The sequence below is a fragment of the Misgurnus anguillicaudatus genome, chromosome 13 (genome assembly GCF_027580225.2).
Source record: "Misgurnus anguillicaudatus chromosome 13, ASM2758022v2, whole genome shotgun sequence".
NCBI lineage: Eukaryota > Metazoa > Chordata > Actinopteri > Cypriniformes > Cobitidae > Misgurnus > Misgurnus anguillicaudatus.
Genome location: NC_073349.2, coordinates 18,957,534 through 18,970,054, shown reverse-complemented (window position 1 = coordinate 18,970,054; position 12,521 = coordinate 18,957,534). Strand labels below are relative to the sequence as shown.

At 37.0% G+C, this 12,521-nt stretch overlaps 1 protein-coding gene across 1 annotated transcript in view; it reads left to right on the top strand.

Annotated features, from left to right (window-relative positions):
* lrp1ab (low density lipoprotein receptor-related protein 1Ab) overlaps positions 1–12,521 on the top strand; it is a 129,490-nt gene that overhangs the window by 28,409 nt on the left and 88,560 nt on the right. The window contains exon 3 of the mRNA XM_073875312.1: positions 10,241–10,378. Coding sequence (XP_073731413.1) covers positions 10,241–10,378 — 138 coding nt within the window. The remainder of the gene's footprint in view (positions 1–10,240; positions 10,379–12,521) is intronic.

Genomic DNA, 12,521 nt, shown 5'->3' with positions numbered 1-12,521 from the left:
AGTCTCTTGTGGTCTTAAGGCGTGTTGTGTGTTTGAAGGTTGTTCTTATTTTCTACTTCATTTGACTAGTTCAAGTTAATTACTAACTAACAGACCGGGTTCCCACCAATAGTGCGGTGCCGTAACACTATAAATCTCTCTCTCTGTCTGTCTCGCCCTTTTTCGTTCTCTTTCACTCTTTTTATCTGGGAGAGATTTCTGCCAGCTCCCTTTGCCCAGAATAAGGCTTGTTTCTGTCATTATAAGTGAGTCAGTATATCATTAGAAAAGCACAGAGATAAGAGAGGAGTGAAATGAGAAACTTTTCCTTACAAAACTATATTTTATCACCAGTTCAAAAGCACTTGAACTTATGATTATTTTACATTGTAACTTACTATCTGTTGTGCTTGCTAACACCAAGTATTGATGTATTTAAATGCACATTTTTAACGTTTAAACGTGAAACTATTCTTAGAATGTGCAGAAAGTAAACTTATTGCACTTATCTGATTCACAATCCTATTTTTTTTGTTATTTCTAAACGCATGGATAGCACTGTAAACATGCAGGATTGATTATTCAGTGAAGTATGTGTATATTATGTTGAGGCGCCTTAAGAAGTATGACTTAGTGAGTCACAATGCTTTTTCATTGTCTTGTGTTTTAATTGCACAGCGGTTCCCAGGTGTTTTACCTAAACTGCAATTACCCTCCATATATAAAAACAGATTCTCACAGTTTGGCTGTGTCAGGAGGGACAGCATGCGGCACGCCAGTCAGCCTATCTTATCTGAGCCATCTTTCCTAGGATGTTTTAAAAGAATAAAACGCAGTGAGATTAGACTAATTAGACTAATTCTGTTAGTGTTTGACAATTTTTCCAAATTTAATCTCTACCCACGTTTTTTATTTTGGTGTCTTTGCCTTTAATTTTTTTTTGGCCTCTGTCCCAAAACCTACCTAGACAACAATCTATTTAGGCATCATAAATCACTCGCTCTTGCTCTTTTTTTATCCTTTATCTCGTGGTATTGTGTAAGACTTGCGGAAGTGCAGTTGTGACGGTTTGAATTAGCTATGCCCGGTTTGCTATTTATTTTTAACTACATTCAAGAATGTTTTTACGCTCTGTAGAGTATAAGAGAGCGCTTTGATGGCCAGCATGGTTGTGGTCGGGACGACAAACAGCACCAGATGTGTTCAAGAAAAGCTACGCAGAGAAAAACTTTCATCTATGTGGGTCAGTTTAGGGCTACAGAAAGCTTTTTTCTTAAATGGACACTAACCGCACCAAATGTTTTTGTGAATCAGCAGTCTTCCAGAAAGTTCTAGTGAAAGTAGGGCACTCAGTTTGGGCTCGCATGCATTTGAGAGTATATGTAAATGCGGTCTTTTCACATTGTGATGGTTTTGATTGAATGGTCCATGAGGAGCGATTATTCAGTGCAATTTGCATTTGTGTAAGGTTTCTACCACCCACAACCATCCCAGAGGGAACTGAAGTCTGTCTGCATCAGTACAGCCATTGGTTAGATTAGGAAAAGGTCTTTAAGCATGTGACCTCCAGGCAAAGGTGAAAAGATGGATAATAGTTTGATCTCTCTCTGGGGACTTTTGACTCTTGATTACTAGAGGTCAGCTAAAACATTTCACTAAGGTTATGTTTACACGACAACGGTGTATTAAAAACAACAGTTTTTTTGTGTTTTTAAAAAATTTCGCACACACTAGGGCCGTGCGTTTTATGAAAATTATCTAATTGCGTCTTTTCTGCCAGAAATGGCGATTGCGATTTGATTTGTGGTTACATTTTGTAGCATTTTGATGCAATGTGCATCTTCCTTTATTTATGGTTAGATCTTACTAATACTGCTTATGGAACTGGTGATTTAGCTGCTTTCTTATTAAGGTTTAAAAAATATAATATATGATAATTATATGATAATATAAATAACACGTATTTAATGAAATGTAAAAGGGTCTTTAGCTTGTACTAACAATATTTTAATAAGTGGATTCATAATAGCTGCAACTTTAACAAAAAGTTAAAATGTTTAAATGAGTTTTACTGGAAAGATTTGTATGCATGTTTGTTTTTTGTAAACAAAAACTGTAATACTCAACTTCATAATTATCAAAATATTAAATACATTTGGGATTTTTAAAATAAGTAGAAAATTCGTCCAATGTCTTTTATTTTAAGTGAAATTAACAACCCAGTTAAATGTTATTTTAGTTTGTTTTAAAAAAGGAGCCAGGCTTGTAAGCATTGAGTGCGTTTACATGCACAGTCTTACGCCGATTATGCTTAATAAACTGATAACGTGTGGGGTCATGTAAACACGTAAAAATTGTAAACTTTGTTGGAGAAACATTTATAAACTCAGTATTTTGAGCAGCACAAAAACATAAAAAACCTCCTGTTGTTTTGGTTATACTTGCGCATACCTATAGATTAAATTACCATATGCGCATGATGTCACACATTTACGTTTTCGCAGTTTACACAGAGATAACAAGGTGTCATTCATTAAAAAACGTGCACTTTAAAACCCGTCTTTAAAAGTTTGCATTTTGTGTGTTGTTGTGTAAACGAACATCCAAACCACATTAAAACTTTACAGTTTATTATTGAAAACATGGTAATTTAAACGGCACCTAACATATGGTGATACAATAACTATATGTGGGATAAATGCTTAATGGGTGATTATATGGATAATTTAAGTCAGTTAATTAAATGATTATTTGTAAAATAGAAATAATCTTAGCTAGTGCTGAAACAATAAATCGCGTGTCCCATTAAAAAGTGTCCCATTCTAAAATCGATTCTGAATCGCAAGGCTGTGATTCTGTGTTTTATGCTCAGCTTATGCGTGTACTATGGCGTTTTGGTCAGTAAAGGGCTCGTTATAGTTGTGCGTAGGTCCTACAGCGTAGCCGCGATGGCGTAGGTTCCGCGTCGGTTTTCATTTACTTTTGCGTTGTCGTCCATGTCGACGTGCAAACACGCGCGCAGGCCGCTGGTAGGCGGTAACCACGCGTGTAACCACAGTAGCAGCGCGAATGCCAAAGAAGAAGAAGCTTTGCAAGTTAAGCCACAAACGAAGAAGAAACAGCAACTTGTTGTGTATAATTTGAGAAGACCAGCAATGATGGATGTAAATAAACAGCGACTTTTGTTGCAGTTTGAGTTAAATCACTCACAAACGGAAATACCTATGACGCAGTTTTTTTACCTGACGGGAGGGGTTATGGTGGACCAATCACAGCACTTGCGGTCTGCGTACAACTGACGCGCTGTTAAAAATTTTGCGAGGTGCGCGTCAGGCTACGCAGAGCTACGCACAGGCTAGCCTTTAAGAAGTCCTTATCAATCTAAAATCATTTTGATGTCGTTTATAGTGTGCATTTAAAAAAGCAACACTCGTTTAACAAAATCATTTAAAATATTATAAAAATACCTGAAACAATATGAAGAACGGTGATATAAATATTCTTCAAGACATTTCCTGGAATAGCGTTTCTAATGCTACTTCTTCTGTGGCACAATTGGAGTTTCTGCACGAGAGCGCCCTCTGGCTTTTGGATGTGGCGGTATTCACTGTAATTCATTCAAATTCATTCATTGAGAAAACGGGCATTTGCACGATTAATCGTTACAGCCCTAATCTTAGCTTTACTATACTAAGCTTTGTATAGACATAATTTAAGCTTAATAAGAATAAATAGTAGCGTAATCCATTAAATGGATCACAAGCAAGAGAAAAAGAAAGAGACATTTATGTTTTAAGAATGTAAAGAGCGACAATATGTGAATGAATTCAAGTCTAAAAATAAAATATTATGGATTTAGATGGTCTGTTAAAGAACGACCTTGGTAGCTGAAGGGTTTAATGAGTATTCAGCACAGCAGAAACCAAGATCAGAGGTGCGTTTCATCGCCTGACCCCATTCATCTGTTAAAACACCCTGCCTCTGTTATTAGGAACAGCGAACAGAAGGTTCACAAAGGCACGCTGGGTTAATGATGCCTCATCGGTGACCCTGAATGAACTGATCAAAGACAGCCTGAAATTTTAAGAGTTAGAAAAAGTCTCGAAAATACCGCAAGGTCAAGGTCAGTTCCCCCCTCAAGCTTCCTGTTTGGAAGGCAGAGGAATAAATAATTCAAATAGTGATAGTTGTCATGCAGTTAAATTATAGCATGCATCTTAAATATTTATTTTACATAAAGTATATGATACAATGTAAAAGACATTTAGTACAGGGGGCAGAGTAGGAGGACATTAATGGGGACCTGTGAATATTCTAGATGTTCATTGAAGCCGAAAGCTGTATGAATGAGAGTGAGGAAGCGACGGTGGGCTTTAGCGGGGGGAGGAAATGGTGCATCTTTCACACACATACAATTAACAAAAGCACAACAGGGAAGCCAAATAGGAGGTCATTATGTAACTGAGGGTAAGGTTAGGATAAGCTGAGTTTACAGACTGCTCGCATAGTATTGAGACTCCCTGTGGCTCTGCTCAAGTGCTTAAATAAAGCTCATCTTGACAACATCAGCTCAGGTTAATTCAAAGTCATGCTTACCAGCTACAGGGAATGCTGTGGGAGTTTGTTACTCAACCAAAAAATAATTGTAAAAATTGATACTTTATATCACAGTTGATATTGTGTTGAATTCCTTCATGGATAAAACATTTACTCATCCCCTGGATGATCTCATTCATTTTTGTTTCTTTGATTCAGTTCAGTTTTAAACAGATTCTACTCAGTTTAGTTCATTTTGATTCATACACTTGGTATGATTCAACTCATCACTCAGTTTAATTCCTTTACTCTCATTACTCTACAAGTACAACCCGCAGTGGTCACTTTGAACTCATAATTAACTTAATAGATTAATATTAGACGTCCAGTGAGATTTCCTGGCAAAATTAAACTTGACCTAGATATATGACTCGCATATGAGCAGTTTAATGGTATTAATGATGCGTAAATCTGGTGACAGAGCCGCAATGAGCTTAATCCAGATTCCTTTTCGTTGTTTGTTAAATAGGGGATTGCATTACCTTGTTATTATAGTGGAAACTGAGTCATGATTTATGGCTTGTGGTGTGTTTACTTAAATTCACATCCTGTTTCTTCTTTTATCCCTGTCTGACTTCAGCTCTCATTTTAGTTGTCGGACAGAATGAGCAGACAAGTTACAAAAACAACTTTTGGTTACATTTCATCTTCAAAATGTCTTTCATGAAATTAAAGTCTTTTTAGGACCGTTTAGTTTTTTTTAAACTGTGACATTGATTTATGTATGTGACCAGTGCTGGCAAAATGAGTCTAATTTGAAGCTACAGGCAAAAGAAAGTATAAATGTCGATTTTGGTCGAATTAGAGATTTTCATAAAAATAATTACATTAAGCTTTCTTCTAGCAATCCCAATTCTCTAAATCAGTGTTTTCCAATTATGGAAAACATGCGCCTCTGACATTATGGTTTTGGTTTTAAAACATGCAGGAATTAGAAAATAGAGTGCAAAGCTTGTTTGATGTTAAAAAAGTTATTAAAAGTGACAAGACTCGAAAATCATCTTCTTCGCGCTGACTGACAGATCCGAAGCTCCCACACAGACGCGCAAGTGCACAACCCCGATATATATATATACATATACACAGAATTAAAAAAAAGAAAAAAAGTTTTAAAAAATATCTGTTATGAGAAGAATTCATGCAGATATAATCTGTTATGTCTTAAGTGAATGTTTGGTTAACTGGTGGAGAAAATATATCTGATGTGTAACATTTATAGATCATTGCATTACAGTAGAAGCTGTCTGTCTCAATGTCAATAAAAAAATAAAAGAATTTTTTTTAACATATATTTTTCCTCTAGATATTATTTTTGACTTTGTGTGTGCCAAATCTATTAGTTTTACCAGTGGTTTTAAGGTGTGGATGCGGTGATTTTTGTTTGAAACCTCAAAAATATTTAATTTTTAAATAGAAAATGTAAAAATATAAATACCGTATTTTTTGTCCATAAGCCGCGTTTTTTGTCATAACTTGGCTGGTGCTGCGTCTTATAGTCGGGTACCCCTTGTAAGTCAGTATGAATTAATTTTTACATTTATGAGGCAAGAGACAACATTATCGTCTACAGCCGCGAGAGTCCGCAATATTCTGCTTCTGTATTTATGTAATTCAATGGATTGTGTAATGTTGAATGACAAGTATGCGACTTTACGCAAGTTGGCTTGTTTGGTTAATTTAAAGGGGGGGATTAATGGTATTTCAAGCATTCTGACTTATTAACACAGTTATAAAGTTGTTTCCTCATGCTAAACGTAGGCAAAGTGTCAAAAATGCAGTTGGGCGTGTTTCAGAGTATTTCTGTGCCGAATGCACTTCGCCAGGGTTCGTACAAGTTTCGGCTAGTTTTTTTCGATTACGGTTCTAACTGACGTTTCAGGGGTTTTCGATACGTATCACTTCTTTATATGGGCTTCCGCCGGAAAACTTCCCCCGGAAAACCCCGCCCAGCCGTCAGTCAGCGGGAGACGCTAGAGCTTGCTAACAGCTTATCACGCCACTCAGCCTTGTTTAATTTCAAAAGTCAACAATGGCACGACAAGAAGTGTGTTTTTGGATGTAAGGAGAAGACATCCAGCCTTATGAAAACAATGGATATAGTTTATTATCCGGATTAGCAGCGGAGTTTTGCGTGTGTGTTTGATGCGGTGGATTTTCAGAACCGGGTCATGACGAGTTACACGTGGTAAGTAAGACTTCTGTCTTATGTTGGAAATAGGCACGTGTATATTATATAAATGACACGAACATGTAGTGAATCATAAGTTAAAACAGTGTTGTATAGTGTTGTATGACTCGTACTCGCTCCTCCCGTGTTATAACTCCTCCTTCTTCATTTTTTCGTACGCTATCGGAAAGATTCGGTAAAGCTAATCTTTCTTTTATAAATCTGATTAAACTAAAGACTCTTCAGAGATATAAAGGATGTCATACTACTCCATAGGTACTCCAGATTAATATCAGAAATGCAGAAACAGTGTGTGTTACGTGAGCTTTAACCTATTCAACCTTCCAGGCAAGTTCTGTATGCTATGGTTAATCGTTTAAATAACTGATAATATTACTTTAACGTACAGACATCTATTCAGCCTGCTGTTCTGTCTGCTATTGTTTAGTTGAATAATGTGCCTTTCCAGATTAAATGTCTGTTCTTCGGCTTGGATTTTGTGAAATAATTTTCTAAATAAACGCGACGTATAGTCCACTGTGACTTGTATATGTTATTTCGTCTTAATGACGCATTTTTGAATGATGCGGCTTATACTCCAGTGCGGCTTATAGTCCGGAAAGTACGGTAACTCATTTTTTAAAATTTACTCATTCCGATTTAATTTGCCAGCAAGGGTCACATATACTTTTTAGGTCAGTTATTCACAGTAGTGATTTTCATGAGATTCTCATTCCTGTAATAAAGTATTTAAAATGTTCTACATAGGAATGCATAAATTAATTCCAAATATTTTAGTATTAAATAATTTGAATAAAAATATAATAGTTTTTTTTGCCGGTAATGAGAGTAAAGGAACCTTTTAGCATTACTGTAATGAAAATAAAGTATGTTTTACACTACAAGTAAAGGATGATTTTACATTATAGTAATAAGAATTGTGCTTAAAAAAATCTATACTCCTAAATCGGCTTCATTTAGCTTTTTACGCAAACATAAAAATTCATAAGTTATTTACAAAAATCTTTCTGTATATTATTTTTTCCATTCTTCTGCTTATGAAGATTGGTTTCCAGGGTCTCATCAGTTCGTTTTAATATGTGGTCTCTGAAATGTTAATGTTAAAGATTAGGTACTTACTAGTTAGTTAAAGCATTAAATATCTTTGTCTAGAAGCTTTTTTGTGTTTATCTGTGATTGTTAGCTCAATAGTGTGTTGGTGTGTCTTGCCCTCCCACTGTTTTTTGTCCTCTTCTCCCTGTTGTTTTAAGTATATGGGCTTCAGGGTGTGTGTGTGTGTGGCAGTACAGGAAGGAAGCAGTCGTCGCCTGTATGAGAGAGAGCTCCTGTTAGCAAATGACCAATGACTTCCAGTTCACCCACAGATCACAAAGCTTTGCCTCCAATAAACTCACACACAAACTTATTCACAGCATACTTCCACCTCTATTGTTTCCTCCTTCACAAACTGCATCTGTTTTCCTGTTGTTTTCCAGTTTTGGAGCATATTTTAAATTTTACAGTTACTTTTTATGTTAAAATTTTTTTATTGTTTGAATAAATTAATTTGAATAAATGGCACTTTTGTTCAAAGTCACCAGTTTTCCTTAACAGGAGACAAAAAGCTATTGGGCTCGGTTAGTGAACATAAGTGAAATATGTTTGAAAGGTTATCTTTAACATTCACTGTTTTCATTGAACCCAGTTCTGCATCATTCACACAAAGACATGGTTGAGAATGGAATCGAGCTAAAATCTACAGCTCATAATGGACCTCAGTACGAAATTAAAACTCCTGGGGCCTCCCACGTAAATATTTCTCCACTCTGATTTTTGCCAAGCTTCAGTAAACCAAATAAACATGTTGGTCCCTCTACTTCTGTCCCTGAATATACTCCTACATATGCTGCCAAGAGAGCAAAAAGAAGCCATCAGAAGAATCTCTGTGGTGAAGTGAGATTGCAGTTACAACCCAACTAAATTTGCAAAGCAAAAGCGAAACCGTTCATATACCGGAGGTGAATGTGCTCCTTTTCCCGTTCTTCAGTTGTTCTTAAAATGGGTCAGCAGATGTTATGAGTAGAGGTGGAGGAGAATAGAAATAGAGAGGAAGGGAGGAAGTAAGAAAAGTATCCAAGATAAACATTTTGCTTTGCAGTGCGAGCCGTACAAAGAGAAAGAGAATGGCAAAATAGTGATGCTCAGTCAATGGCAGTCGATTTAAAGGGACATTCCACTTTTTTTGAAAATATGCTAATTTTCCAGCTCCCCTAGAGTTAAACATTTGATTCTTACTGTTTTGGAATCTATTCAGCTGATCTCCGGGTCTGGCGCTAGCACTTTTAGCATAGCTTAGCACAATCTATTGAATCTGATTAGACCATTAGCATCGCAAAAAAAATAACCAAAGAGTTTAAATATTTTTCCTATTTAAAACTTGACTCTTCCTGCTGCAGCCATGTTACATCGGCAAAGTCATTGACTATTACGCCAGAATGAGAGTATAGTTCCTAACCATATCTGCCTAAACTAATCAGATTCAATGGATTATGCTAAGCTATGCTAAAAGTGCTAGCACCAGACCCGGAGATCAGCTGAATGGATTCCAAAACGATAAAATCAAATGTTTAACTCTAGGGGAGCTGGAAAATTAGCATATTTTTTAAAAAAGTGGATTGTTCCTTTAATCCAATGCGAAGCACGTTGCATTTAGCCAATACATTTTTATCTGTTTGTGTGAAACCTTGGCTGCTCATCCAGTTTATCTACAGCAGTCTTACTCATTGCACAGCTCGCCAAGCTCTCATTTGTGGCTCGCATGTCAGTAAATAATACGGTGATATGATCATGCAGTCATGCGCTGCCTCTGTCTTTTCTGCTTTGGACACTAGCTTTGTTATAAAACAGTACCCGTTATATCGACGCATGTCGATAAGGATGTTCAACTATATATAATTGTCTGTTATGCTTTCGAATTGCTCTTGCATCACAGTGATGTCACACGCCAATTGGTCTGTGCAGCGCCACATGATATTAAGAGCAAGGGGCCCCCTCATGGTTCGGGGGCACTGCATATGCACATTATAAACAAGGGAAATCATCTTGTCATTCCCCCTTTTTGCATTTATTGCATTGCATATTATATGTTCAGGGATGACAGATTGATAAGCAGACATGCTATTTATGACTGGATGTAAGTTTTGATGTGATAAACCTGGCTCTCCTATTGACTTTGTCCTGTTGGTGTGGCTTTCATGTAAAAATAATGAAGACCACTGATGTACAGCAACATGGTGTAGATCTAATAACTAGTGAAACCTGTAGAATGGAGGGAAGTTATCTCAAATCAAAAACGCTCTGTTGCCAACCTCATCAACATTCAGTAAAAAACTTAATTGACTTGTTAAACTAGTGTAAGACTAGTGTCTAGGTGAAACCGTGTTGTTTTGCGGCATTGAAATGTGTTAACATGTTTGTATGTCGTGTGTTTCTTTGCAGGTCACCACACCCAGGTGTCGCAGTGCCCTCCCAATGAGTTTGAATGTCGGGGAACAGATGTGTGTATTCACCTGAGCAAGCTGTGTGACGGCGTCCCAGACTGCACAGATGGGCGCGATGAGGGACCACACTGTCGAGGTGACACATCTGCATGCACGCATGCGCTTTTTTCGGACTGTTGTATCCAAAGATTTTGGCTTTAGCAAGCGTTTTTCAAGGGTGTTCGGTAGTATCAAATTGTGAGCTAGTATCAGTATTTGCATTTTGCTATTACACTGTGTACTGTCAAACACACTTCATGTTTGTGTCTAAAGTCCTGAAATACTCTGGCTCGTCCAACTGACCTACTAGATGAATTGGGATGTGCGGTTGTATCATATTTTATAGTACAAGACGTGTAAAGTTATAAATCTCAGTAATGTTAATCCAGGTACATATCTGGAATGTTTGAATGACATGCTGGGCTTGAGGTTTTAAAGCCGAGTGATAAATAATGTGCTTTTCTGACCCGACCCCCATCCAGGGCTTTGAGCCTAGACACACACTGTGGATTAAATGCCGACCCTTTGAACTCGGGGGTAAACACTCGCACACTCTTCTACATGAACCGCTCGCGTTTAGACACAGAGACGTCCACACAAACGTATGCTTGCACGCCTTTCCTGTTGGATGTTTGCTTGATGCTGTTTTTACAGAAAGGTTTGCCGTTTCACAAGCGTTTCGTTGTTTGCCCCGAACAGATGCAGAGTTTGTGCAAGAAAGTTTTCAAATCGTGCTCTCACAGTCTATATTTCTTAGTAATTATTGTAGTTGATGACATGGGGAGTGAAAGGGAGGCTAGCAGGAACCTTATCGGAATACTGTATGCTTATGTTAACAATATAGCGATAGCGAAGTTGTGCAGTACAAAAAATAGCACAACTTCGTCAAACAATGTTTTTTATTGAAGTTTCTTCCACCAAACCTGTTTGTATGCTTTTAGGATGCTTAAAAGTATACTGAACACATGAATTTATTTCATAATGGTTTTGCGTCCTTTTGATCAAAAAAAGCAGGCGGGGATTGAATGACTTGAGAGCAAGTATTTATTTTTTTGGATGAACCATTCCTTTAATTGGCCTCAAATCATGTTGTATATTAAGATAAATGTAACATTTGTCCATTTTCTCCTGCTACGAGGACCGAGATATTTTATTTGCCATCAATGCTGGTATTCAGATAAAAAGCCTGACAACAAGGTAATACATTACATAGATACTGTACAGTATGTGGTTTCTTAAGACGTTTCTCTCAACCGTAAATTGGTTAAAAAATATGTAAAGTTATTTAGCAATCCTAAATTGAGAATTTATATCCTATGTACACCCATGGTTGGGTGTACAAAGATTTTTTATAATTTATTTCTTCACAGGCTGAGATATTTCACAATGGATGTGAGAGAAACATCTTTATTTTAGAGATAGATAGTCATTTCCCAATTTTACGTCTGACCTCATTTCACGTCAAAGATAAGCCTGAGATATCTGGCAGTCTTTCACAACTTGTAGGGGAATGCAAAATGTCAAATTACCTTTGTTTTTATGTGCGTATATCTGTACACTCTTGACTCTATAGCAGGGGTCTCAAACGGCAACCTTTTTGTGAGCAAGGGCTACCACAATGGATAAAACAATCTGGAGGGCTACTTTTAGTTTACACACAAAAAAATTATTTTACTTGTTGGTTTTATTTTATTTTACTTGTTGATATGTTTTATCATTGTTCGTAATGTTAACATGCATAAAAGAAACCAAGCTAATATAAAAAATGTAATAAATAAATATTAAAATTGAGGCTATTAGTAGAATGTGGTTTGGCGGGCAACCAGGTGCCTGAGGCCATCATGTTGGAGACCACTTCTCTATAGTATACAGTTTATGGCGCAAAACCCTGAAAATTCCACTTAAGACCAGCATAAGATTGTAAGCTGCTCTCCAAGCTTGGTTTTAGCTGGTGTAACAAGCTGGTCTAGCTGTATTTTGGTCACTTTTTAAACTGATCTAGCTGTATTTAGGTCACTTTTTAAGCTGGTCTAGCTGTGTTTTGGTCACTTTTTTTAAGCTGGTCTAGCTGGACTTTAACGGTCAGCCTGGAAGACCAGCTGACTCACCAGCTTTGCCAGGCTGGAAGGACCAGCTTAGACCAGCTAACAGCTTATGCTTGTCTTTGCTGGATTTTTCAGTAGGGAAGTGATTTATCAAATGTGAGTTTTAGTTTTAGGGTGCCTGCTAACAGTGTCAGA